The sequence below is a fragment of the Epinephelus moara genome, chromosome 8, assembly GCF_006386435.1.
Source record: "Epinephelus moara isolate mb chromosome 8, YSFRI_EMoa_1.0, whole genome shotgun sequence".
Lineage (NCBI taxonomy): Eukaryota > Metazoa > Chordata > Actinopteri > Perciformes > Serranidae > Epinephelus > Epinephelus moara.
In genome coordinates, this window is record NC_065513.1 from 22,998,682 (window position 1) to 23,023,441 (window position 24,760).

The following is a 24,760-nucleotide window of genomic DNA, read 5'->3' on the forward strand; positions in this document are numbered from 1 at the left end:
CGATCTCGAAGCAAACCACAAAAATACATTTTTCAGCCTAATTTAAAGTCTTATTCCCATTAGTCACCATTTGGCTTTCCCTTTTTTTTTAATTGTCAAGGACCAAACTTGTTGATCGTAAGAAAAGTAGACAAATGTAATGAAATTCAGAATTTAAGAGCCATACAGGGGGCAGAGGTGCAGCAATTTGTAACCATTTCTGACAGGATGAGTTGGCCTCTCCAACTGAAACAGTAATTATGCTTAATGGTCCTTTAATCTGTCCATCAGGCGGGAGGTGAGGAGCCGGGTCAGCCTAAAGTGCTCCAAGCGTCACAGCGTGTCAGGGTACAGTCAGAGGGGTGAAGTGCTCCACAAGGAGTGCCGGGACCGCTCGCTTCAGCGCACAACATCAGCAGGCTGCAGGACACAGGCCTCCCTCCAACACACACATTAGACAACACATCATAAAACCTACCAACCAAACCCTGCATGAAAATCCTCAAATACAACTGGACAACAGAGCAACAGAGAAACAGGCTCCATAGTTTAGCAAATGAGTGAGGAAAAATGTTTTATCTAATGTGACAAAAATCCTGATCATCCTGGATAAGATGGCTGCGGTTGAACTTGTGAACTTGTGGTGAGAATTTTGAACTATCATGTCCAGCTGGTACCCTGGCACTCCGCCATAACCAGTAATCTGTAACTCTGAAAGGGTTTCTTTGAAATTTCCAAGAATCAGAAGCGATGAAAGTGGTTTTGGGGCTTCGGCTAATTCCAGTTCACATTAGAAATCCCAGGTCATATCACGTACATACCTCGACAGTCACGCATGTCTGAGCGCCCCATACACGACAAAGCCAGGGCGGAGAGAGCATTCCAAGCAGAGAGATGGCACTAGGTCAATCCCAACAGTAATAGCAGAGACACAGGGCCCATACCAAAACAAGGGTGAACAAATAGTACCTTTGTACCCAGAGTCATTTGTACCCAACTCAGGCGCCTGGCTATCTCAGAGCCCATGGCAGATAGAGCTCCTAGTCCCAGCTATGCATCTGCACTTGTGCTGTATTTGTTATCTTGGACAAGCATTCTCCCTCACCGTTTCACTGGCCAAATAGAGAAGGGGGAGAAAACGAATCACTCCTAGACCCACTCCTGTTGTTCCCTCAGCTGTCAACACTTCTCACAGACTTCACCCCCGCCTAGCCACATCGATACAGAGAAGTGACTGCCGTTTGCTTTATGATTGCCTTGTTTTATTCTCTCGGCCGAGCTTTTTCTCAGCCCTCACAGCTCTAATCAGACCGCCTTGCCTGGACAACAGAGCCATTGTCTCTTTAAGTGAAAGAGGCAGTGGATCAGTGAATCCCTTTCCATTTTCCCGCTTTATTAGCCCAGCGGCACACTACTGTTTGTACTAGTGGGTATTCTGTGTTTGCTGAGAACAATTACAGTATGACAAATGATCCGTCAATGCCATCTATCAGGCCGGAGCTGACAGGAATCCTATAGACAGGGCAGCCATTCGTCCCCCGCTCCCCATCTCTGGGGTCCCATGCTTTAGTATCCATGACAACGTGCAAGCCACTTGCCACGCTTGCCACTTCACAGTGAGAGATGAGCGCCCGTGAGTGGCTTTGAAAATTAGCCTTTGACACCCCGTGTTCCACTGCGCTCCCACCCTCCTAGCCTACAGTCCAGCCCCTTTGGGGGGCCTTCGAACAGTCCCAGCCCTTTTTCACATTCAGGCTTGCACAAACACAAAGGCACACATACAGCAAGGCACTACCATAAACATACCTCTCTAGGTCTCACGGTGTCAATTTTATTGTGCCTGAGCTATACGATTCTCAACATTAACCTCACAGCTACATTACCTATCCAGCAATGGAAAAGAAAGAGAAGCACCAACACAGCCAACATCCATAAAATAGGGTGAAAATAAAATGGGTGAAATAGAAAGAGAAAGGCTGAGAAGTGCCTGAATGCACATGAGCTGCCAGAACATTATCAGACAGAGCCAAATGTCTGACCCCTCCTTCTCACATTTCAGCAATGACTTTGTGGAAAAATTATGTCTCTCAAAAACTGAAAAATAATCCATTAAATGCTGAAAGGTATTAGAACGTTTTTGTTTTTTGAGTCAAGTAGCAGCAGTTCACTGTGCCTCACCTTTTGTCTTAACAGTTCAGAAAAGTTGGGTTACTTTAAGGGTAACTAACCAAAATCAAATCAATACCACTGTACACCGATTAGCGTTAAATCAACTGGTGCCAAATTTTGGTACCAAAGAGTGCACAAGGATGGGAACGCTGGGTTCAGAAAGAAGGCGTTAGCACCAAAAGGTGCCCTGAAGCTGGGCACAAAGCTCCATCAGTTTCCTGGTGAGCCAGAACTATCACTGAAGCGCCAATAGTTTTGGTCTTTCTGGTATATTTTCTTTGCCGTTTTATTTTAAAATTGCCTAGTATAACTGCTGTTTGCAATGGTGTTTTTTTTTTTAGTTCCATACGTACTGTACATACTTATAAGTTGTGTCTAAACAAAAAACAAGAGAGACGAGCAGATGTGCACGCACACACACAAGCAGGCAAACAGACACTTAGCCCTATGTGTGATTAGAAAACAGCAGAAGAACAGAATCGCTTGTTGACTGCTGCTTGTCATTTCAGAGAGAGTAAAGTACCAAAAAATAGTACCATTGGATACCAGTTGTTTTGGTACTAGCACCAGTATCAATTCAAATGTGAATGGTCCCCAACCCTAGAAGTGATTTAAATGTAATTGCAGAGAGGAACTGCCCGTAAATTAGAAAAAACCCCCACATTTTTATTTTTTTTTTTAAGATTTTTGTGATTAAAACTGGAAAATACATTTATTGCAATATATTCATGAATATAAGGAGGTCAGCATGCATAAAACACTCCAATACAAAAGCAAAAACACTTGCAAACCTCATAAATCACAAATAAAGTGTTAGAGAGGTTGTGGGCCAAGCTACAATTCCCATTTGACTCACAGACACACCTCTTTGGGGTTATGTTTATGCCATAAACTACACTTGGCAGCTGAGGATCATATTACTACCGTGAAAGAAACAAACAAAGCTGTGCAAACGTGGTGCACTGTCAGAAGCAACGGTTTTACGGCTTGTGATTAATCATATTTGGAGAAACATTAAAGGGAAGGGAGGAAACTGGCTCCAGCACTAGGAGGTAAGGGTGTCAACTGATATAACCCACCACTGACATCAAGCAGAGCCAGCTAGCTCATTGATGTGGCAGCGTCTCATTTTCACCAGTTTGGAAGCAGACAGTTTTGCAGCGCCTTGCGGTTCTTAATTATCTTCCGACTTTGTCTAATTCAATCAACACAACTCAGATCTGGCTGCGAAATGGCACTCACATCCCCTCAAGCTCAGCAAGTCAAAAAACACTGAATAAGTGGAACAGTCAAACTGACAAAATGGCATAGCGCATGAGAAATAACTACTATTTTATCTCCCGGGCTGAGACCTCATCCGCAGAGGAGGGGATGAGGGGAGGCTGAGAGAGCAACCAATCAGCTTTTTGTTTTAAGTTACAAGGCTGCGTTCAGGGGGGACACAGGAGTCAAGTGCTTTGATGACGCTGCAGATGCTGCCTTGCTGAGCGGTGTGAGGTCACTCTGTTAGCCGAGACTCTTTTGGTCCCTTGCTCAGATGCTTCCTGGCGAACCTAATATCCTGTTAACACAATGGCATCTAAGTACGATGTCAGATGTCAGGATGGTACACTATTTCACACAACTTCCTAGCGACTATACATTTTTAATAGAATACAAATCAAACATGCCAGCAACTGTGTGGGCACACACACACACTCCCACACACAGAGAATTTAAAGGTCATTAGGGATTAAATTGTTTGCCAATTTGCAGTCTAAAAAGTGAGTGACATAATGAGAGGAGGTGGGATGGCAGAGCCCATCCTCCCAAAAATCCTTTTCCACACCACCGCCATTCCCACCCATTCACCTCCCATCTAATTCCGAGGGCCACAGCATTATTAGATTCTGACATTATTAGCTGAAATAGCAGAGAGGCCCTGCTGTCATTATAAAGCCTTTACTTTCGCGCTGACTGCCAAATCTGTTTTGCACTAGCTACAGACTGCCAAACCCAACAATGGCAGATTAGTGAAGCCCTTCTCCTGTTGCAGCAGAGGTTAATATAAAGTGACAGGGCTAAGTCCGCTCCGATTAACTATGCTGAGAGATATTACGGCAGTTTGTTACATCAGATCGTTATTGGATTAAACAGCATGCACAACAATGAAAGTTTAATTTTAATTTTCGGCAGGAATATAAAACAGGCCCTGAGAGCGCTCCTGTCAGAACAAAGGCAGTAGTATAATACCTTCTTGTTTTTGCTTGCCCCTTTGCCATTGCTGGAGTGGCAGACCTGAGAAAAAATGATGGTAAGTGAGGATGTCAATCTTTAGATTTTTTTTCTCCCTGAAGTTAATACATTATTTATAAAGCAACACAATTCAACTGCACTTAACAAGCCGGGATCTGGTAAACTAATGGGGATATACTGTAGTTGGCATCAAAAATTATAAGGGCGATTTTATTCCGCCCCCCTCCCCCACTGTTTATTGGTTTGGTCATCTACTGCTGTGCTTCATGCAGCGAGAGCCCAGTTGGCCAGTGCATTGTTAGCTCTGCAAGAGGTCACTGCACCTGACCAATAAGCTGTTATTAATCCTTACAGAGTCATCCATTAGCCCATCCAATTTTTATGACCCTCTTCTTTATGAGATGAGCTATCAGCTGTCCATATCTGGCAGAAATATGGACTTCCTCATCTGGGCTCCAACACTCCCATCTTCCCAGAAGGTGTTGGCGTGCTGGGCCAGGTGGAGTGAACCTGAAGCCCAGCCAGGGGAGTGAAGCGGGGGAGGGAGCTGAATCTGCCAGTCTCCTGGGGTATTCCCTACTGTCCCGTTACCTCCGATAAATCTCAGTGCTTTACGATTAGGTACATAAAATGAGTCATAGATCTGGACGGTAAATAAGAGCTTGTCAGTGGGGCTGACGCCAGGCACAGCTCCTCCTCCACCTCCTCCTCTGCCAGATAGTCCCTCTGTACCCCGGCCATCAGACTGCTGCTATTGAGCTGGGGCTAAAAAGGCTCCAATAAATAAGCCTGATATTTCCCTCAGGACGTCTACGGTGCCACCCTGAAGCATGCTTGCATACACTGAACAAACAAAAAAACGTCCGGCATCAGAAACAGGCCTGTCTGGATACCAACAATGTTTTATTTCTTGTTTTTCGAATCATCTTCAAAACTGTATCGCGCTCTTTGTTTCTAATTACTTCTCTCAAATAGAAAAGCCAGGAAGTCAATGGATCAATCCATTTCAAGTATATTCAAACTGTATGCTGGACTCCAAGACACTGATGTCTTTTAATGGACCTTCAATCCATACTTGCAATTAAGCATGCAAAATCTCCCATTAAGTAACTCCACTTACAGTGTATTTACTCTGGTGCTGTTTGGGTGTTTTTCAGAGTGCGTCTTCCGTGAGGCTGAGAGAGCAGCGGCAAGATGACCTGAGGGAGGACTGATGGTCTCTTATGCACTAACACAATGATGGACACTTCCTCTGCAGCGCCAGCTAATCATTGTTGCCGATTCGTTTACACTGGTCCAAAATGACTCCCTGAATGACCGCCTTTGCATATTAAACAGACAAACAGACAATAGGGACACACTGTTGGAGGACATGAGAGCAGCGAAACACCAGCAGTGTCATGATAGTCTGAGGAGTAGACTCATAATACTGTATGTGCAAGTGGGAATCCACCGGCTGATTGATAGCATATTAAACAGAATTGTGTTACTGCCTATCCGCTGCACATTTTGACAAGGCACCTGCAAAAACTGTTTTCAACATACATCAGCACCTATTCAGCATAACTGCATATAAAGTGCACTGCATCTCTCTGTACCAGAAAAAAGGAGGCTATCAGGAGAAAGAGGTCTGGGGAGGGAAGCAGAGAGAGTGCATGGCTACAGGCATGCAATCAGCTAAGAATTCAAAATCTCGCCCAGTTTATACAATTCTATAATCAGAGAGCAAAGAAGGAAACAACGCCATTGGCACAGCAGCAAAGAGATTCAAAACATTTTCATTAGTGAGCGAAAAAATAAGTACTCCTTAGTGAAAGCATTGCTTCTTTTTGCATAAGTTTGATGTTTAAGACGGAAGATTAGATAGAGGACAGGGGGGGTTTTATGTCAAGTCTGAACTCTGCAAAAAGCCTCTCTGACTAGTTACACCATTTGATTTATCTTGTTATTTTTCCAAGTTAAATTATCCATTGTCAGTCAGAAACTGGAGCACCAAAACTATGAAGCAAAAGTAAAGCTGCAATAAATAATTGTAATTTAAGTCATTTATTACATTTGTGACAATGTAAAGCAAAAATGTATACTTTCAATTACAATGTTTGTGCTGATTTTCTTCTTACTGAAAATATGATCATTGTCAATCATGAGTTTTTAGACTCTTTTTTTCCCCAAACGCTATACTACATATACTAACTAAGGTTAAAGGGATAGTTTGAATTTTCTAAGTGGGGTTGTGTGGGGCACTGATCCATAGTCAGTGTATTACACAAAGTAGATGGCAGTTGGCATACCCCCAGTTTGGAGGTGCAAGCTGGAGTCTGCTAGATGCTAAGCAATGTACTGATGTGGATAGGAGTCAGCATAAAAACATATTTTATCCCCCTAAAGAAAGTCCCACCTAAAGAAGTCAATATCATTTTACATGTATGCTATATTAAGATTATTTTCAGCGCTTTACCTTTCTGTGAGACAGCCGTTCCGACTGGGGAAGCTGTAAACGGCTTCAGTTCCCCATCTATGCTCTCATCAAAGCCACCAGACTCCACTGACAGAAATAATCATTTTAGCTCACTGAACATGGGAACCTCTGGTCTACCGCTACCTCAATCAGTTAGTTAATTTCTGTTATTATGTGACTTAAGTGAATCTGAACTAATCCTTTTAAATGTGAAAGTTATGCAATAACACAAACAAATTAACTGATCACGACATTGGTAAACCAGCAGCTCCTGTGTTCAACTATGTAAAATCAGTCTGGTTTTAAAGAGAGTGATGTAACAGCCTCATTTACCCATTGGAAATCACTGTCTGACACGAGGGTAAAGCAGGAAAAATATAGTGTACACTTTGATTTTTTTTGGTGGGACTTTTATTTGGTGGCTAAAATATGTTTTGTGGGGCGCCGGTGGCTTAGTGGTAGAGCAGGCGCCCCATGTACAAGGCTGTTGCCGCAGCGGCCCAGGCTCGACTCCAGCCTGTGGCCCTGTGGCTGCATGTCACTCCCTCTCTCTCTCCCCCCTTCACGCTTGTCTGTCCTGTACATTAAAGGCTAAAAAGCCCCCCAAAATATCTTTAAAATATGTTTTGTTGCTGAGCCCCATCCACAGCAGTACATTACTTGGCCTCCATGTCTGACTGTAGCCTGCTTCTCCAAACTGGTGATGTGCTGACTGACATCTGTATAATACACCTTTTCCACCAAAACTAGCACATGCACAGGTTTTTAGAAACACAAGTAAACCCATGTTTTAAAAAAATCAGAAAAAAACATGTCAGTGAAATTTTTATGGTGGTTACTTGTTTTTACATATCTCTTACTTACTGAGCCTCTTTTTCAAACTCGGTGCTGACAAATTTGAGACGATGTTTGAGCGCTGCTTGGGTAGAAACGGACAGTATTTTGTGGTGGTGCGTCATTGCATCTCACCAGTGTTCACCCGTGTGTTGTGTTCCCATCAATGTCAATCATAGCAGGAGGAGATAAAAACCTGTGACAACTGCAGAGTCACTTGACCCAAGTGTGAATGCCCAATAAAACCTTTCCCATTGCATTAAAAAGCCAGATGTTAACGGGTGTTAGCGGGTATTTTGTGTAGTGGGAAAGGGGCTTAATATACTGTGGATGGATAAGTACACCATGCAACCCCACTTCAAAAAATCTGAACTATCCCTTTAAGGAATATCTATCAGTCTACCCAAGACAGCGTAGGGGTGAACTTAAAGCAAAAACAAGGGAAAGCAATTACACTGGTATTAAACAACATTATGCCAATGTGTAATTATGCCTATGTGTAAATATGCCACTCTGTTTGTATGCCATGATGCCAACATGTCATTATATGTCACACTTATGCCATCTTGTTAAAATGCAAACATATCATTATATCTCAGGGTCAAAATGTCATTTATTCATGCCAGTGTCATTCGCCTGTTTGTTATTATGTCAATATGCTAATGTGTCATTCAATATGTCATCATGTCATACACTACAGTCAATATGTCAGTTATGGTAGTGTATGGAAGCAGGATAATATTGCCCCCTTTTCTGATGGGATTTTATAGTGTTCTGTGTTGATACTGTGACATGGCATTCATTTAAGTGTATAGATATAGTATAGTGTCTATAGGACAAAATATCAAACAACAAACAATCACAAACTGCAACGCTAGCATTTATACATATCCTGATGTCAGTGTTTAGTCTATGATATGCAGTTATGTACTGTAAATGGGATATGCTCTTCCTGACTACAGTCTACGGTCTTAATACCCTTGCAGCTGGAACCTTCTGTTTATCTAATTTCAATTTTTCCATCACTGCCTCAGTGTCCTTCTGATGTATTGATCTGTGTCATCCACCCAGTCCTTTATCTTTCATGACTATGAAGTGCTCTGGAACTTGTTTTGAGAAAAAAAAAGCTAAATACGTCCAATATTATAATAATGTTATAGCCATTATCAGGCCTTCATGCACAACTTTTGTTTTGCTTTAGTGTTGCTCTGCTCAGTCATCTTCCTCCTCAAAGGGTCTGTATGTTGTATACCATATGACCCACAGCATCAAATCTTTCCGGACAGATTTCAGATTTTGCCAACATTTTGTCCATACAAATGGTACACATGACCAGATTAAACACAGTAACAAACACTTAACATTCGGCAAGTAACTTCTAAATTGCTCACCATACAAATGTTTTAACTAGATTTTCAGTCACAGAGCCAAATCATTTTGCATAGTGACAACAGTTTTAGCAATTTCTATTCCCTGAAAAACTATTTTTACGGTCGCCCTCCTAAACCATTGATGCATGCATCATCTTTATGCTCCTTTGACTCAGCGTTATTGAAAGCGTTTGGGGACTACCTACCATTTGACTGCTTGTGCTGTCAACTAAGCAGTTTAAACAGTGGCACGTTTTATGTGAACTGCTTTTTAATATCTGCATTATTTCAATTTGGTACAGTCGTGAAGTTAATAAGATTAGTAGAATGGTAGAGCAAAACACTATTGTCTCTCCTTAGTTTTCTGTTTGGGTCATTAAAGATTCAGTCATTTTTGGTGACAGTTTATGAGCTGTGACATTGTCACAGACACAGCAGGCCGATGTCTGGCACTGTAAAGCTCAGCTAATTGTCATTTTTAGTGGCTTTTTTTCCCCCTGGAATCTTTTCTAGATTATTTTTGGGTTGTTGGTGACATGATAATATTTTCTAGCAATAGCATGGAGCAAGAGGTATGCATATTTGCACTTTTGAGTATGCTCATGTTTGTCATATTATTGATTGATCTGTTTTGGATATATTGATTTAACCCCATCAGGAAAAAGCAGTATTGATTTTACACCATATTGCACCATTTGACCTTGTTTACTGAATTTTTCTGTTTTAAAAGAACACTGTGAAACAAGTCTGTTTTTTATGTATACTTTGTTGTATAAGATTGAGGCTTTCCATTTTCTATTTGTAGATAGAAAAGTGGGATGCGACATTAACAACCCATAAAATGCATGTGACATTTTAAATGATAAAGTGGTCTGCCATGTTGTCCCATACTAACAGGACAGTATTTATATTTCACACAAAGTTCTTCACTCTGATCAGTGCATACCGAAGGCTCCTTGAAATGATCACACAAATAATGTTTGGGGGTTGGGTGTTTAAGAACCAGATGTGCAAAAATGAGGAGCACTCAGAAGAAGGATTATCTCCTCATAATTCTGCCTACGTATCGAGTCATAACTAGACGTCGTCAGCAGTTGCGGAGAGGTTCTGAACATTAAGTTTATGGGCTCCTCATTATTTAACATGTTAGGGTCTCCCCACAGCCCAATGAAATTTTGATGGCAGTATTACAGCTAGTTTGTTGGCTCTTCACTCCTACTCACTACTTATGCAGATGCAAAGAGAAGTCTCTTTGGACGGACCCACATTCGCACAGGAAAAGACATTAGACTAATCCACCTTTCTGCTCTGATGTGAATAAATATTCACCGCTCATCTTCCAAAGGGCATGATCAGAGAGTGTTGGATTTGCTGCAGCCTTGGTGGTGGTGGTGTTATTGCAGACATGCATGATGAGGCCAGACCCCTGCCTGGACAGGCCAGGGACTGCAGTGGTGCAGTGATCTGAGCTAGCCATTTCCTGCCTCTCCATCTGCATACAGTAAAAAACAAACATTCCTGTAAATAAAGACGGCTGTCCAGCAACTGTCTTCCCAGCGACAATGGTATTGACCGTAGTCAGATGCTCCACTGATTAAAAATTGATCCATTTTGAAAAATCTAATCAACTGAATAGGATTCTTTCATACATGGGGTGGGGTTGGGTGCGTTTGTTGGGGGTGGAGGGGGTTGAGCAGCTGCTGACACAGAGAGGCAGACCTGTTATTAACCCCTGCACCTCCATGCGGCCCCCTGCACCCTTCTCCCCAGTTCACATCCCCCTGCGCCCCGGGACTAGACACGGCCCAGACGGTCTGAATTATTCAGCAGTCTGAGAGAGGCTCCGGCCACTTGGCCTATTAATGCCTGCCAGTAGAGGCTAGTGGCTCTAATGGCCAGTCCAGAGGAGCCCCAGTTCCCAGTGGACGGGAGGAGGGCTGCTAACGCTAGGCTGCAGGGGATGTGAGAGCGAATTCATCAGGGGCTGAGGTCGCGGCAGGTTAATGATGCCGCACGTCTAGACGAACGCTGGACTCACACCCTGCCCAAAAGGCAGTGGGGGGATGGTGTTGGGATGCAATAATATTTTTGCCTTTGAAGGAGCCCTGCAATATTAAATCTTGGGGCTTATTTATAAAAGAGCAGCAATGTTGACTTTGACCATGATCCACAATTGACCTGAGGTTCCCCCCTTAAAAATAACAGAACAATGAATATCTCCAAACCCAGCGATATGACCAGACCTCATGTTATATTCTGGTAGTCCACCTATTATTTAGGGCTTCATGAAAAGGAAATGCAGCAAGTAACATTTATCAGAAATGGATAAAATGCTCAGACATAGCTGAACAACATTCATGATAGAGAGATTAAAAGATTGTCTACACAACCCAACTCTGATTACTCACAACCCCTTAACATCATTGCACAAACAATCCCAACAGCTGGAGAGGGCCCTCAACTCCAGCACAAAGTCACTCAGTAATCAGGGCATCTCCCCCAGAGAGAAAGGGGATGAAGCTCAGGGTGCGACTCTCATTTGGGAGCTGCTTGGGTTGCCATGTGGTCTATCACCTTGGTGATCATGTGCATCCACTCAGTGTCTCTGAGGGTGTAAACACAATAGTAGAAACAGGCACAAGAGGAAATGACCTCCGAGGTGCAGCACAGATGATCCAGTCAACAACGGCAGAATGCATGATCTGTGTGCCATCTACCTGGAGGATTTCTAATAGAGAGAGCTCTCAGACAAAAAGTAATCATTGTAGCACCAGAACACTCAGTCATCATTCATTGTGAGGGACAAATGCATTATAAAGTCCAGGCAGAGAGGCAGAGGAAGGTATTCTTATTATCATCCGCTGGAGATTTATGCACTTGAAGGTTGAGTTCTTTGAGTGAGTGGGCTCGATAAGTCTGATGAAGCGGAATGACTTTAGCCTTCAGTGGGTGCTATCTGCGCTGGACTGCACCGCCGCAATGCACGCTCTTCCCTTATCCAGGATCTGATGCCAAGCACATTTACTGTTGAGGTCAACGTCGCTGCCATGATTGAACCAAACCAAGGGCATCCCATGGAAGGCTACAGAAGGGACACAGACACACCCTGCGCCCATTTACACAAAAGTAATTTCCCCCAGCTCCTCTCGCTCAAGGTGACCAAGCACATCATTCAGAGATCCACGAGAAATGATCCTGATGGCCCCATCGCAGCAGACATTCTCCCACATTCAAAACAAGCTGGCGAAAGCATGCAGAGAGAGGAGCGCCTTCAAAAAAATACAAGACATCAATTCAGACATCCAAGCAGAAATGTAGAAAATGTATGGGCCGAGCAGAGAGCCACATCCAAAGCAAATTATTTTGCTTGGCTACAGCTAAAAATCATATGCTTGCTTATCATAAAGAAACACTGTATCACAGTCTAAATATTGGTCCTGCATTAATAGTCAAACAGATCATTTCCATACAGCATCAAGCTGAGATGAAATATTGTGAGTATAAACGTCCCTTTGAGGCCTGCACAGATCTCAAGTGCTCAGGAGAGCCCAGAAGACTGTCCACTTCACATGCATGTCCCCTGGTTTGTCATACAATTTGACCCCCCCCCCCCTCCACCTCTACCACATTTCTGTTCCTCAGGCATACTCTTCCTCCTCTTGCATACAGCAGAAGCCTGGAGCAATGTTTAGCTAAACCTGCTGGCCTACGTAGGCAGAGAGAGTCCCCAGAGGGCTGAACAATCAGACAATTTCAAGATCATGAAGCATTAAACCAATCCCGGCAGGGTACACTAATTAAACAGCCGAGCCCGGCACAGCCAACCAATCCCCACAGAGCAATTAAATCCATCCCCTCTAAAACACTGTGGAACCTGTCTGGGGAAAACTGCCGAGGAGTGAGAGGGAGGAGAGAAAGCGGGAGAGATGGAGAGGGGAGGGGAGGAAAATATCATAAAATTCTTCTGGAAAAAAAAATAGAGAAAAACTATAGGGGGAATGCAGCAGGAGGCTAACAAGGGAAATTGAAAAAGGAGCAACTCAATTCAGTTCTTTGTTCTTTTCTCCCTTTTTTGCATTAAGATTCAAAATGTCTGCCTTTTTCTCTCAGTTGGGGGAGGAGGGGTGAGTCTGTGACCACATTTAAATGCAAAAATAGTGACCCTGTTGCGATCAAAAGTTGCATATTTAATTAAGATTACAAGGTCTGGAAAGCACTCGTGAGACTGAATGGAAAGACAGAATAGCCTCAAGGCCTATATTACACACCGGCAGAGCTGCTAACACAGTTGCAAACCCTGATCAATACCCCGATGCCCTCCACTACGAAAGTAAATGAACAGGTGACAATGGAGGCATGACATCACTGGGCTTTTCAGGGAACAACAAAACCAGATACACTGAGAGGCAGGAGGCAGTGCGGGATGTAGACTGATTTGGGGATGATACTGTACCTCCTACACACCAGCAATTAGACCACGTGTTAACATATATAATTGCTGACATTAATTATGGATAATAAATAAATAGGGTGATACTTTTCCCAAAATCTTATGGTTAGGTAGGCAAATTCTCCTGTTATGATATTTCCCTGGAGAGGCACCGACAAAGCGCAAGTGTATTTTGGTGGTGTTGAAGAGGAGCCGAGAACGCCAAGGGGGTATGTTTCGAGCAGAAGCGACTGCAAACCGGAGGTGTGGACAGGGAGATAGACTTGCTCTTTTCTCCCCCGACTGAGGTGGTGTATAAATCACAGAGCCCAGCTTCATGTCTCCACTTCCTGTTCCTCTCCATTAAAAATGATAAACTGTACCTCTTGAAGCCACTCGCTCGCTTTAGGGTCCCAGTCTGCACCTTCCTGGTGAAGAAGCGAGAGTGCGCGGCTCAGATTTATTCTATCCCCTCCCATTGTTGGGGATGAATAAGAGAGTAATTAACTGTGTGGGGGTAGCAGCTGCACAAAGACAAGACCCGGCTAACACAACAAGCCTGATCCATCTGCTTTTGCTATAACACACCTTTTGTATTATTTTGATAAATAAGAGCACATCTGCTTAGTAATAACAAATGCTGGTTTAATACTCAAAAGACCACCAAGAGGCCGTCTTTCCTAGGTCTTCTCTCTTCCCACTTAAATGAGGACAAATGGGCCTTACAAATGGGTGGCATGCACAAGACTACTATTCCTCCAGTCTGGTAAACACACTCTGAGCAGTGGCACATAATGAGAGCGGCTGAGATCCCCAAAGACAACCTGGAGAAGGTAAGTGAGGCATTGATCTCATGAGCATGCTGGGCCCAGGAGCACCCTTCACACGATGCTAACCCACTCTACATGACAACCGACGTCAGAACACACACACTGTACAAAAGCCTGGCACTTGCACATTTGGAGAAAAAAAAATAAAGGCATTTTTCCTTTTGGTTATGCAGGACGAAATGGACAATAGAGGAATGATATACAGCAAGTGAAACCCTGCCAAATACAGCTGAGGGATGCTAGGTAGAGAGATGGAGAGACAGAGAGAGAGAGAGACAGAGAGGGAGGGCAGAAGGATTCATCGTAAGCCCAGTAAAATGAACAAGAAAGGACTGGTGCTCAATACGTCTGCAGTGGCGTCAGGCAGTCAAAACAAATAAAGCCAAGGCCGCGGTGGAGAAGCGCAGCTCAATATGAACTTGCTGGGCATGGGACTGGCTGTCAGCAGGGAGAGAGGACACAGCTTTATACCCATGCCGATGAGCCATTACCTCTCCCCTCCTGATGCTTCCGCCCGGCTCACTGTGAGGGAGGAAGAGGCTGCCCTACCGCCATGGAGCCGTCCTCCAGCAGACTAATGTGTCCCTGAAGTTTTGTTAAAGCTGGTTATTTACTCCTGCAAAGCAATTGCTCCAGCCTAGGGGCAGCAGAACGGAGAACGCACTGCTATGAAAAATCTGGCGTCTCTTGCTATGAAGAACTGTCTAATACCAAGGGGGCGTTCCTGCTGAAACATTGGGGGTACTGCTTTTTTGGCACAATACTTCACAAGAGAAGACATTAAAACAGCAAGCCTCTGAAACCAGAAATATTCAGGCAGGTAGCCAAAGGAGAAGAAATGTGACATAAATTCTTAGCGCTCATTAGCCACAACAATTAGTGATTAATACTATGAAATCATATGCTCACATGATGTCAATAACTTCCTTAAAAGGGACACTTCACCCAAATTACAAAAAACATTTTCTAACTTACCTCTTATGGTGTCTAGTCATGGACGTTTGTTCAGGTTTTCAGATACCAATCTCTGAGATTTCAGCTCGACCCGGATAAAATTGATGTGAATAGACTTGTGTTTGAAGTGTTCATGGCACTGAAAACAATTAATAGCAGCATTCCTGAATAACAATGCCCCTGTTTCTCTGTAAAATCGTCGGGACATGCTGTCAACAGTTTTTGTAGAGACTATTTCTTTGGTAGAAACTAGCTCTAATGAAAACCATTTCTGTGGATTCTAGCGCTGATCCATTACCATCATACATATCACGGTCCAGCATTGCCTTCTCCTACAACGCAGACATTTCAGTCACTGAGACGCTCGTGAAATTTGTTACGGGAAGAAAAGTTAAAAGTCCATCTGGCGGTAGGCAACATTCTTCGTGACCAATAAGGTATAGAAAAAACATAAGGCAGGTGCAAGGTAACAAAATACAAAATAACACAATTTACTCCTATCAAAGCTCTCTTCCATTACAATCAATGTAAAACATTTGATAAAGATGACATAGGTTTTCTTTTTTGCTCACCTGCTGTCAGCAGCAGTGTGCCCTGTGCTGCCACTTGTGGTCAAAAGCTATATTACCACAGCACTATTAAACACAATGGTATTTATTTATTTGTTTTTTGCTTTAGACCCACCTAATGCCATCACTGAGTATGTTTACATGTGCAAAGTATTTCACTTTTGCCCATATTCTGAGAAAGACAAGGCTAATGAAAATGAATATTCCATTAATATTCCCATTTAAATGCAGTGGTGCATACTGTGATTAACGTGCCCTAACATGTCTTTTATCATGTGAAAATATGGAAAACTGCTGTCGTCTTAAAAAGGTCAGTGTTGTGATATTGGCGTAAATCCAAAAACATGTTAACATCTAAGTCTTTCATCATTTTTAAAAGTCGGCGTGTTTCTTCTTCTGACTAAAATATGGGCTTTTCTTTTGGGCATGCATCTGTACCCCCGCATTGCTAACTGTTGTGCAGCATATCCATGACAACGCACAGAGCTGACCGTAAACAAGCAAGATGCTGTGTGTCACAAACTGCAGTAAAAACCCCAGGGAGACACATATTCCAAACAGGCTGTATACATGATAAAAGAATACTCCTAAAACCCGAATAAAACTGGCATATCACACGTCTTAAAGCTACATTCGGAAAAAGGCCTAATTCTAAAAATCCAAACAGAATTTGCTGTTTCCATGACCCGTATCAAATTCCGAACAATAGTGGAATATTAGTGTGCATGAATATGCAGTCACTGTTATGGACCACAAAAGACAATTGCCTGTTTTTTTAACATTCTTCCCGTAACAAACATCTGGAAAGTCTGATATTTTGCGAGACAGTGGTGCAGAACAGTGACACGTAACATCATGGTGTCTTCAAAGACACTTGCTGCCACTGTAATTTTTTTAAAGCAGTGAACAACGAAAAGGAAATTACATTCACTGCCATTGCATAAGGGTGGAGGCAGAGATCTCAGAGACGTATATGTCAAAACCTGGGAGAAAAAACAAAGCTAAATGGCTAAAGTAATAGTGAGAAAATAAGTTTTTTCTTTAGCTTGCCTGAACCAACCCTTTAATGTTACAGCTTTCAGGATATTTCAAGCATACAATTGCTGATATAGACAGTAACATCATCACACCCAGGCTTATCAAACAGCAGCACATACAGCAGTCTGCAAACAGGAGCACAAGCAAGGCAAAATGATTGGATAGGTATGGAAATCTACTTGAAGGAAGGTCAAAGTGATTAAGCTGACATTAATGACAGGCCTAGTCTTCCTGTGAGAATGCTCACCGTAGCTGTCTCTAAACCCATTTGTCATTCCGCTTCCAACGCTGAAGCATCTGCTTTGAAGTCTCTACCACTAATGCTACACAGAGAGGTTAAACAGCTTAATGCTGAAGTCTGTTTCACTCCTCTCGCTCTCTAATGTTCCCCGCGTTTTATGTACCAGGGTTATGGCTCCTGGATTTCACATCTCAATTTGCCCCAGATAGTCCTGTAAAAGCTCCTCTCTTTCTTATTTGCTTTGTTGTCACTGTCAAAGGAAGAGAGGGGCAACCCGAAGGATACGGGACCGTGACAGACATGCCCCACCCATCGATTCACAGAAGTGGTAATAATGAAAGCATGTTAAGAAATGTTTATATGGGAGGCATGCACGACTCAAACCGCTGCTGATTATGATGATGGGGCAGCTTTTACATTCAAACACAGCACTTAATCTGCTGAAGATTTGAAAGCCCTGACAACAAAAGGCAAGTCTTGAAAAATGAGATAATGAACACATATAGCACCCACCGTGGAGGTCAACTTTAAAGCCTTTTATATCTATCGCAGCATATGAATGGAATGATACAGTCATTATGATAAATAATACAAGATCTGAGGCGCTCTGGACTTACTTATTCTCCACTACAATGAGATTATACTGATGCATGTGACATTAACAATATCAGCAAACAAATATATGAAAGCATGAATGAAATGGAGACAGAGACCGATTTTCACAGCCAATTTGAGATTGCAGGGTTGCTGTTTGTGTGTGTATGTGTGTGTGGGGGAGCTACTGGCAAACAGCGCACAGAGCAGGCTGGCAGCGGAGGCAGCCAGGCTCACAGGCTGCAAAGCAATTTCACTGTTTGGCAATACTGTTGTCTCTGTGTGCGGATTAGAGCTGACACCAGAGCAACTGAGTCATGCTAAATGTAGTACAATCACAAGCTTTTGTTCCTGATCTAAAACCCCACTGCCTCTTAGATTCATGGAAGAGAGAATGGAAACAAGGCTAAGAAATAGTAACAAATAAGCAGAGCATTATTTCGCCATATGAGCGCAGCATTGCGACACTGCTAAAAACAACAGAGGGATAAAAGTAACTAGTAGTAAAGGCATGGAGCCAAAGTTTTTTAAAGTGAAATCAAATACAAGTCTTTTTTTGGTCTGCTTTGATATCCGTGTAAATCCTTTTTTTCAGAGTGCTTAAAGGGCAAATAAAAGGTAATAATATGTGTAACAAATTCATGATTAACAGCACATTTCAGCTGATAGGATAGGATACTGCATTTCCACCTGCTTTGACCACACATTCTCATCACCTGGCTCTGCAAAGACTTTCTACAGGCCCAATGCTCTCTCTCCAGGTACCATATTGGCCCAGAGTTGTTTTTGGGCCTGGCAGGACCTGGCAGGACAGACCCTGACCCGTCCTTTTCATGCTCGCCCACGGAAATGCCATCTGGCTGGTGTGAATGATTACCACAGCAACGGCCGGGTGACCTGCAGCCAGCAGGAACCAAGGTCACTCCACCTCAGCGCTTCGCACTTTCCCTGCCCTCTTTTCATCAGCCTGCAGGTGAATTATTCATCCTGTACAACTCGGAGGCACAAATCTACTGCACAAACACTAAAAAACTGCACACTCAGTTTACTCATATAATAACTTGTAATGAGAAAATAAATGTTCCGGTGTGAGCTGCTAAAATAAATAGCTTGTAGATGATATAGCAAGAATGCTGTTCTATGTGGGCTTAAATGGGGAAACAGCTGTCGTGATTTTACACGGTCAGAACTGGCCCCAACCATGACTGAACGAGAAATAAGTGAATTAATTGATTTCTGACATGTAGCTGAGGATGTCACATTTAAGCTACAGGCATGTTTGCAACCAGAGTCTTGTGAGAATATTTACCAGAGCTTATGACAATAAGATACTGTGATCAGATCCATGCTAGTCTTGTGGAATATTAAATGTTTCAGTGTTAAAGACACTAAATTTCAGCAGAAAATGAAACAACCACTTCCATCACATCACATAACACATCTTGCCACATGATCATTACCAACAACAAAACTTTGTTTGATTGGCAAACTGCTTGAAGAGCATCAAAAAAAGGGCACTTTTCCAAACTCTACAGACACTGAAGACAAAGTCAATGTGCGCTATTCATAGTTGCTATAATTCAAGCCAATTTGTATCTTTATGAGCATTTTAGCTTTTTTCATTTTTCAGACAGACTGTGTGGACGAATGTGTGTATTTCTGCAAGAGTGTATTTTTTACAATATAGCCTGATTGCACTATTACACAGTTTTATGTCTAGTTCACAATATATCCTGGACTACATAGATGTGTAACTGAAAAGCCAAAACCCAGGGATCCTACACTTAAATTCATTTGATCCACCTTCCACCTTTTCCTCATTGGTGGAATTATTTAGCCATTTTTATAAAGTGACAATAATCCATCTGCAGTAGATTTAGGCACTATTTCACAGCTAGTGGTATCAAAGTTAATTTACAGATAGGGTCATTCAAGGGAACACAAGCATGAATTAACACTTTTCTGCAGGTATCATGAATTTTCCCTCATATAAATGGCTGTATGCCTTACGATGGTCACAGACTGGAGGCTACCCTTTTTTATTATATACCACTACATCACCGCTCATGACACTAGGTAATGGCTTGGGCATCCTTAAGGGGCAGTTCAGATTTAGCTCCTAGGCTACTCAGTCACATTTAATGAAAAACCTTGAATGTATACATCTATCATAAATGCTCCACGGTCCTCTGGAGCCGGGGTGCATGAGGATGAGAGCCTGCAGAGAGGACGCTACATGAAGCCGCAACAACAATAGCTCCCTCGCCCCTCCGGATCCCAGCCTGGATGAGAGAGAGGTCCAGCGGCTGGGAGCTGGAATAACACTCGACCAACACAAGACAACCGAGAGCCACCAGATCTGATTTCTCCTCCTCGGTAGGCTTTTCCGAGGGACACGGACTGCCATGCTCCTGTCATTTCTCATGTTACAGAACATCAGTCAAACGGCACAGACGCTGCCCTTGCGCCGGCCGAGGCTGATTTACAAACATTAGCGGGGAATACAATTACACAGCCCCCCCGGCCGAGCAGCCCTATGCGGCTTCAGGAGAGAGGAGAGGAGGGGGGGTGGAGGAGTGGACACTGAAAACAGCGTTTAGCTTTCCCAACCTTATTCCAACGTTTGCTTTCAGAAATACAACCTACAGTCTGTGAGCACTGTGCTTTATAAATTCAACTTTGAGCTCAGTGGGTGAAGCTATAGGCTGCGGAGCTGACATGCTATTTAATATAGGTACATGTTACGGCTGTGATACAAACAAACTGCTCACCTGCCACATTCTCCACGCTATTAATTAAAGACATGTTTGTGCCAGCGACATGAGAGTCCAGCGCTTCGGCGTTTAAACACTTAAAAAGCTCGTCTTTTAGGACAACTTACTGGCTGTATGTTGCTCTGTCAGTGTGGCGACTAACGTGTCTAAATGTACAGTCGACACCAATGGAAAATATGTTTTTCACTAAATGTCCGAACAGTACGTGTAATGACCACAAAATAAACTTTCCCAATCACAAATAAAACTTCCCGACATGCAAATTCTTCACGATACAAAAATGTAAAATTACAATAATTGTACTATAGCCTACTGAAAGATGCAGCAGCAACGCGACGGCCGTCGACACAAACCGCATAAAACATTAAGCTGGGTAAAAAAAGTTACAGCCTACGTCCAAGAACAGAGATTCAGGGGCGCATTAAAAGTTTCCGTACATGTAAGTACGCCGGTGCTTGTCGCGGACAATAAAGAGTAAAAAAGCTACAAAAGCTAATGCATGTAAACACCAGTGCTGTCCGCGGTGCTGATCCCAGATCGGTGTGGCTAACACAGAGGCTGTGCTGCTCCACGGTCGCTCCACCGCGGATCAATGATTGAACTGAACAAAGGCAGAAGAGAGATCAATTTCTAATAACTATCAATGCAAACACCGCTAGCTTTCGCCTTACATTCACCCAAAACGACACAACACACACCAGAGTACAGTAACAAGACATACCGCTGGAAAAATAAGCCGAGAAAGGTGAGAATAGCACTAACCTGAAGCCGCCGTAGATCAAATTTCTTCCAATATTGAAACATCGATCCTACATCGGCGGCCATCTTGGGGGATATTGAGGAGATTTTTTTCAGCGGCTGCAATAAATATGTGGGCTGGATTCCCCCTCGTTAAACAACGTTTACGATCACCGGTCCCACTTTTAGAAAAAATAACGAACTGACTTAACACGAGACTCCACCGATATGTTTGACAAGTCTACCAACATGTTTTTGTGGCGGTGAGAAGCGAAAAAGTAGACGATATTTTTGGCGAAGTGCCCGGGTCTTTGAAAAGTAAAGAGCAAGTGTGTCCGTGCCTCCGTCCCCAACATTAACTGGACAATTGCACTTGATTTTGCTTTGGCAAAGTTATCAATACTGACGTAAAGCACGGGGTTGATCAATACCGTCTGGAAAAGGGAAGGAGATGATGTGTAGATTAGTGGAGTTCAGGGAATTTAGCCAAGCCTACTTTTTTTTTTTTTTTTTTTTTACAGTGTTTATTACAGGAGCATACGGGACAGTAGTCTGCAATTAGAGGCAGTGTTGGAAATTAAAATAGGCTGCATTATCGACATATGTAGTCTAACTATTATTAGAATGCCACTTAACATTAGTCCACATGTCGTTTTGTCACTGTGACCACATATACAGATTATGTCCACATTTTAAAGGGAAGATAAGATAAGTTAAGATCTTTTAATAATATTGTTGCCAAGTGCTAAGCATGAATTCAAATTATCAGAGTAGCCTTTATTCTTTTTACATTATTTTCAAGACCCCATTTACTATACCTAGACTTTATTACCTGGGATAATAGCTAAAGTTTAAGCCCCCACTTTTTAATATTGAACATTTCATATGTATATATCTTCTTTTTTTTTCTACTGTATTTGGATTATTGTGAATGCCTTTGCATCCATAAATAGTCAAAGTCTATGACTCTATTGGTCATGTTGTTTAATTGTGCACTTAAATGAATAGGAAAGCATAAGAATTTATATGCATGCATGCAATTTAAGACCATAAAACATATGCTTTAGGATTACAACAATATAATAGTCTCTATAAAAGTGAATGGCAGCAATATTCTAAGCAGATGTAAAGTGGTATATGTTTTACTTAGTCTAACTTATTAAAACATTAGTGTGCTCTTTGTCTACTTAAAATAACTCATTCCTCTGGTCAGGAAGCACAAATGGGCTGCTGTAGTGCTCCAGCACTGGTGCCAGGTGCTCCCCCTGCTGACACCACAGTGTTAGAAACAAGGTTATGTGCAGATGAGCATTGTGTGATTTCCTCCATTAATTACACCATTATCACTGAGTGAAGGTGTCCATCAAAACAAGCTGTGAAGTCCACGTTCCACCTCCTGGTCACTGTGCACCAGCCTCACAGTGCACATTGCTTCTAGCCAATATGAAAATCAGGTAGAAAATAATATCCTCATGGGTCATATTTTTAGCACTGCAGGGGACAATGACATATTCCTCTGCCATAGACAAACACCTAAGGGGAAGGAAGGGGAAGATTATTAAAAGTTTTGCTTATTGCATTTTATTTGTGGCTCTAGGGGGAGGCTAAAATGCAGGATTCAAATATAACTAGGAAGATAATTATAAATAGGAAAACCAGAATTCACAACTGAGCTATAGAGAACAGCTTCTAATTTTTACAACTCATGAAGTATAAACAAAAATATTAGTAAATTTAAAAAATAGAAAGTCTGCCCTTATTTGTATCTTTGGTTTCTTGACTAAGTTTTTGTGCTGATTAACAGGAGTAGACGGTCTCATCAGTTTACAGCACATTTTGTTATTAACTGATTGTTTCCTTATATAGAATAACTCTCTGAGACACACTGAGACAGAGAGTTAAAAGGGCAGTGTCAGCTGAGAGTGAGGAGTGACACCACAATAAGCTGAACTTCTGGGCCGGGACATGTCACTGAGTAAGGACCCATAGTGCATCTTTGACCTTGTGTCCGTGTTCAATAGTGCATCCTGCTCAGACCGAAAAACTCTCTTTTGCCAGCAGATCAAGCAAAGTATTTGTAATCGCAGACATTTTTAGATGCCAGATAGGAACACTGTGTTCTGGCTCAACAGGAATGTGGAGCACACAGGCTTTGTGGGGACCCAGGTGGGACCTAAACCCACAATCTCCTCCTCCAGAGGCTGATGCTTTGTCTGCCGGGCCCCTGAATCCACAGTCAGCCTAATGAAAAATAGCAGAATCTCATGGCCTCAATCAGTTCTGTACTTCTGAATATAATCTTGACCTCACATTCACCGTTGTGATCAACAAAGCACAACGGGCCTCTTCCAGGAACCTGGTCACCCCATTCAAATTAATACCTTATTCTGAAAAAGCTTAATCTAAAAAGTAATGCACGGTTACTTAAAATGAGGACTGTGCGCACAGAAGGGAAATTATCCAGGAGCAAGAAAATCATTGTGTTGATGAGGTCAGTGGATGAGGGATTTCAAATGACTGTGTTTCTTGAGAAGAATGGCAGAACATCTGTTTGAAAATGCTGACAGTGTATTTAATGAAATAGCATATTGTTGATGAGTGATAGAAGCTTCTTTGAGCTAATTTGTGGATTTTATGGTGGTACAAAGCACCACCTAAACCACATTTCTACAAGCAAATGATCTCATGTCTTCGTCATTTCATGTCTACAACAAGTTTCTACAGCTACTATTAGTAGGTGTCTCTTATTGTCCTCGAGGATATGAACACATGGATGGATTACTGAACAGGCCTATCGGGCCTGGGGGCCCAAAGTGCTGGTTGCCCACCTGGCCTTCACCTGCAAAATATGACTAAATAAACATGTACCAACCAGGAAGACACTCACCATGACCACAGAAAGACACGAAAAGACAACAAAGAGAAATTCAAATAGACACAAAATAACTACTGAAAGGGGCAAAACAACCACAAAGAGACACAAAACGAGTACAAACAAACACAAAACAACCACAAAGAAAAAGAAAATGATGACGAAGAGACACAAAACAACCACAAAGCAACACAAAGTAACTACAAAGAGACACAAAACGAGTACAAACAAACACAAAACAACCACAAAGAAAAAGAAAATGACAACGAAGAGACACAAAACAACCACAAAGCAACACAAAGTAACTACAAAGAGACACAGCACAACCACAAGGAGAAACAAAATGACTACACACAAAATTTCCACAGAGACACAAAATCATGAAAAGATGCATTACAACTACAGAGAGACACAAAACAATAATAAAAAAGAGGCAAAATCCCCACAAACTCTGTGTCTTGCTCCCATGTAGGAGGGTGGGGCCTGGGGGCCCATTGTCTCATGATCCACCTATGTACACTGAACAAAAATATATACGCAACACTTTTGTTTTTGCTCCCATTTTTCATGGGCTGAACTCAAAGATCTAAAACTTTTTCTATACACACAAAAGACCATTTCCCTCAAATATTGTTCACAAATCTGTCTAAATCTGTGTTAGTGAGCACTTCTCCTT

General features: G+C 42.5%; 1 protein-coding gene across 5 annotated transcripts in view; it reads right to left on the minus strand.

Moving 5' to 3' along the window:
• The window catches only part of cux2b (cut-like homeobox 2b), a 96,431-nt gene extending 74,827 nt beyond the window's left edge, over nt 1-21,604 (minus strand). For 2 of the 5 annotated variants that reach the window (XM_050051147.1, XM_050051142.1), the window contains exon 1: nt 21,237-21,604. In XM_050051147.1, coding sequence (XP_049907104.1) covers nt 21,237-21,299 — 63 coding nt within the window. In that variant the 5' untranslated portion in view covers nt 21,300-21,604. Of the gene's footprint in view, nt 1-800; nt 1,401-20,581; nt 21,047-21,236 lie in introns of those variants that run through there. The other 3 variants (XM_050051144.1, XM_050051145.1, XM_050051143.1) reach the window with 3 other exon arrangements.
• Between the last annotated feature and the right edge of the window lie 3,156 nt (nt 21,605-24,760).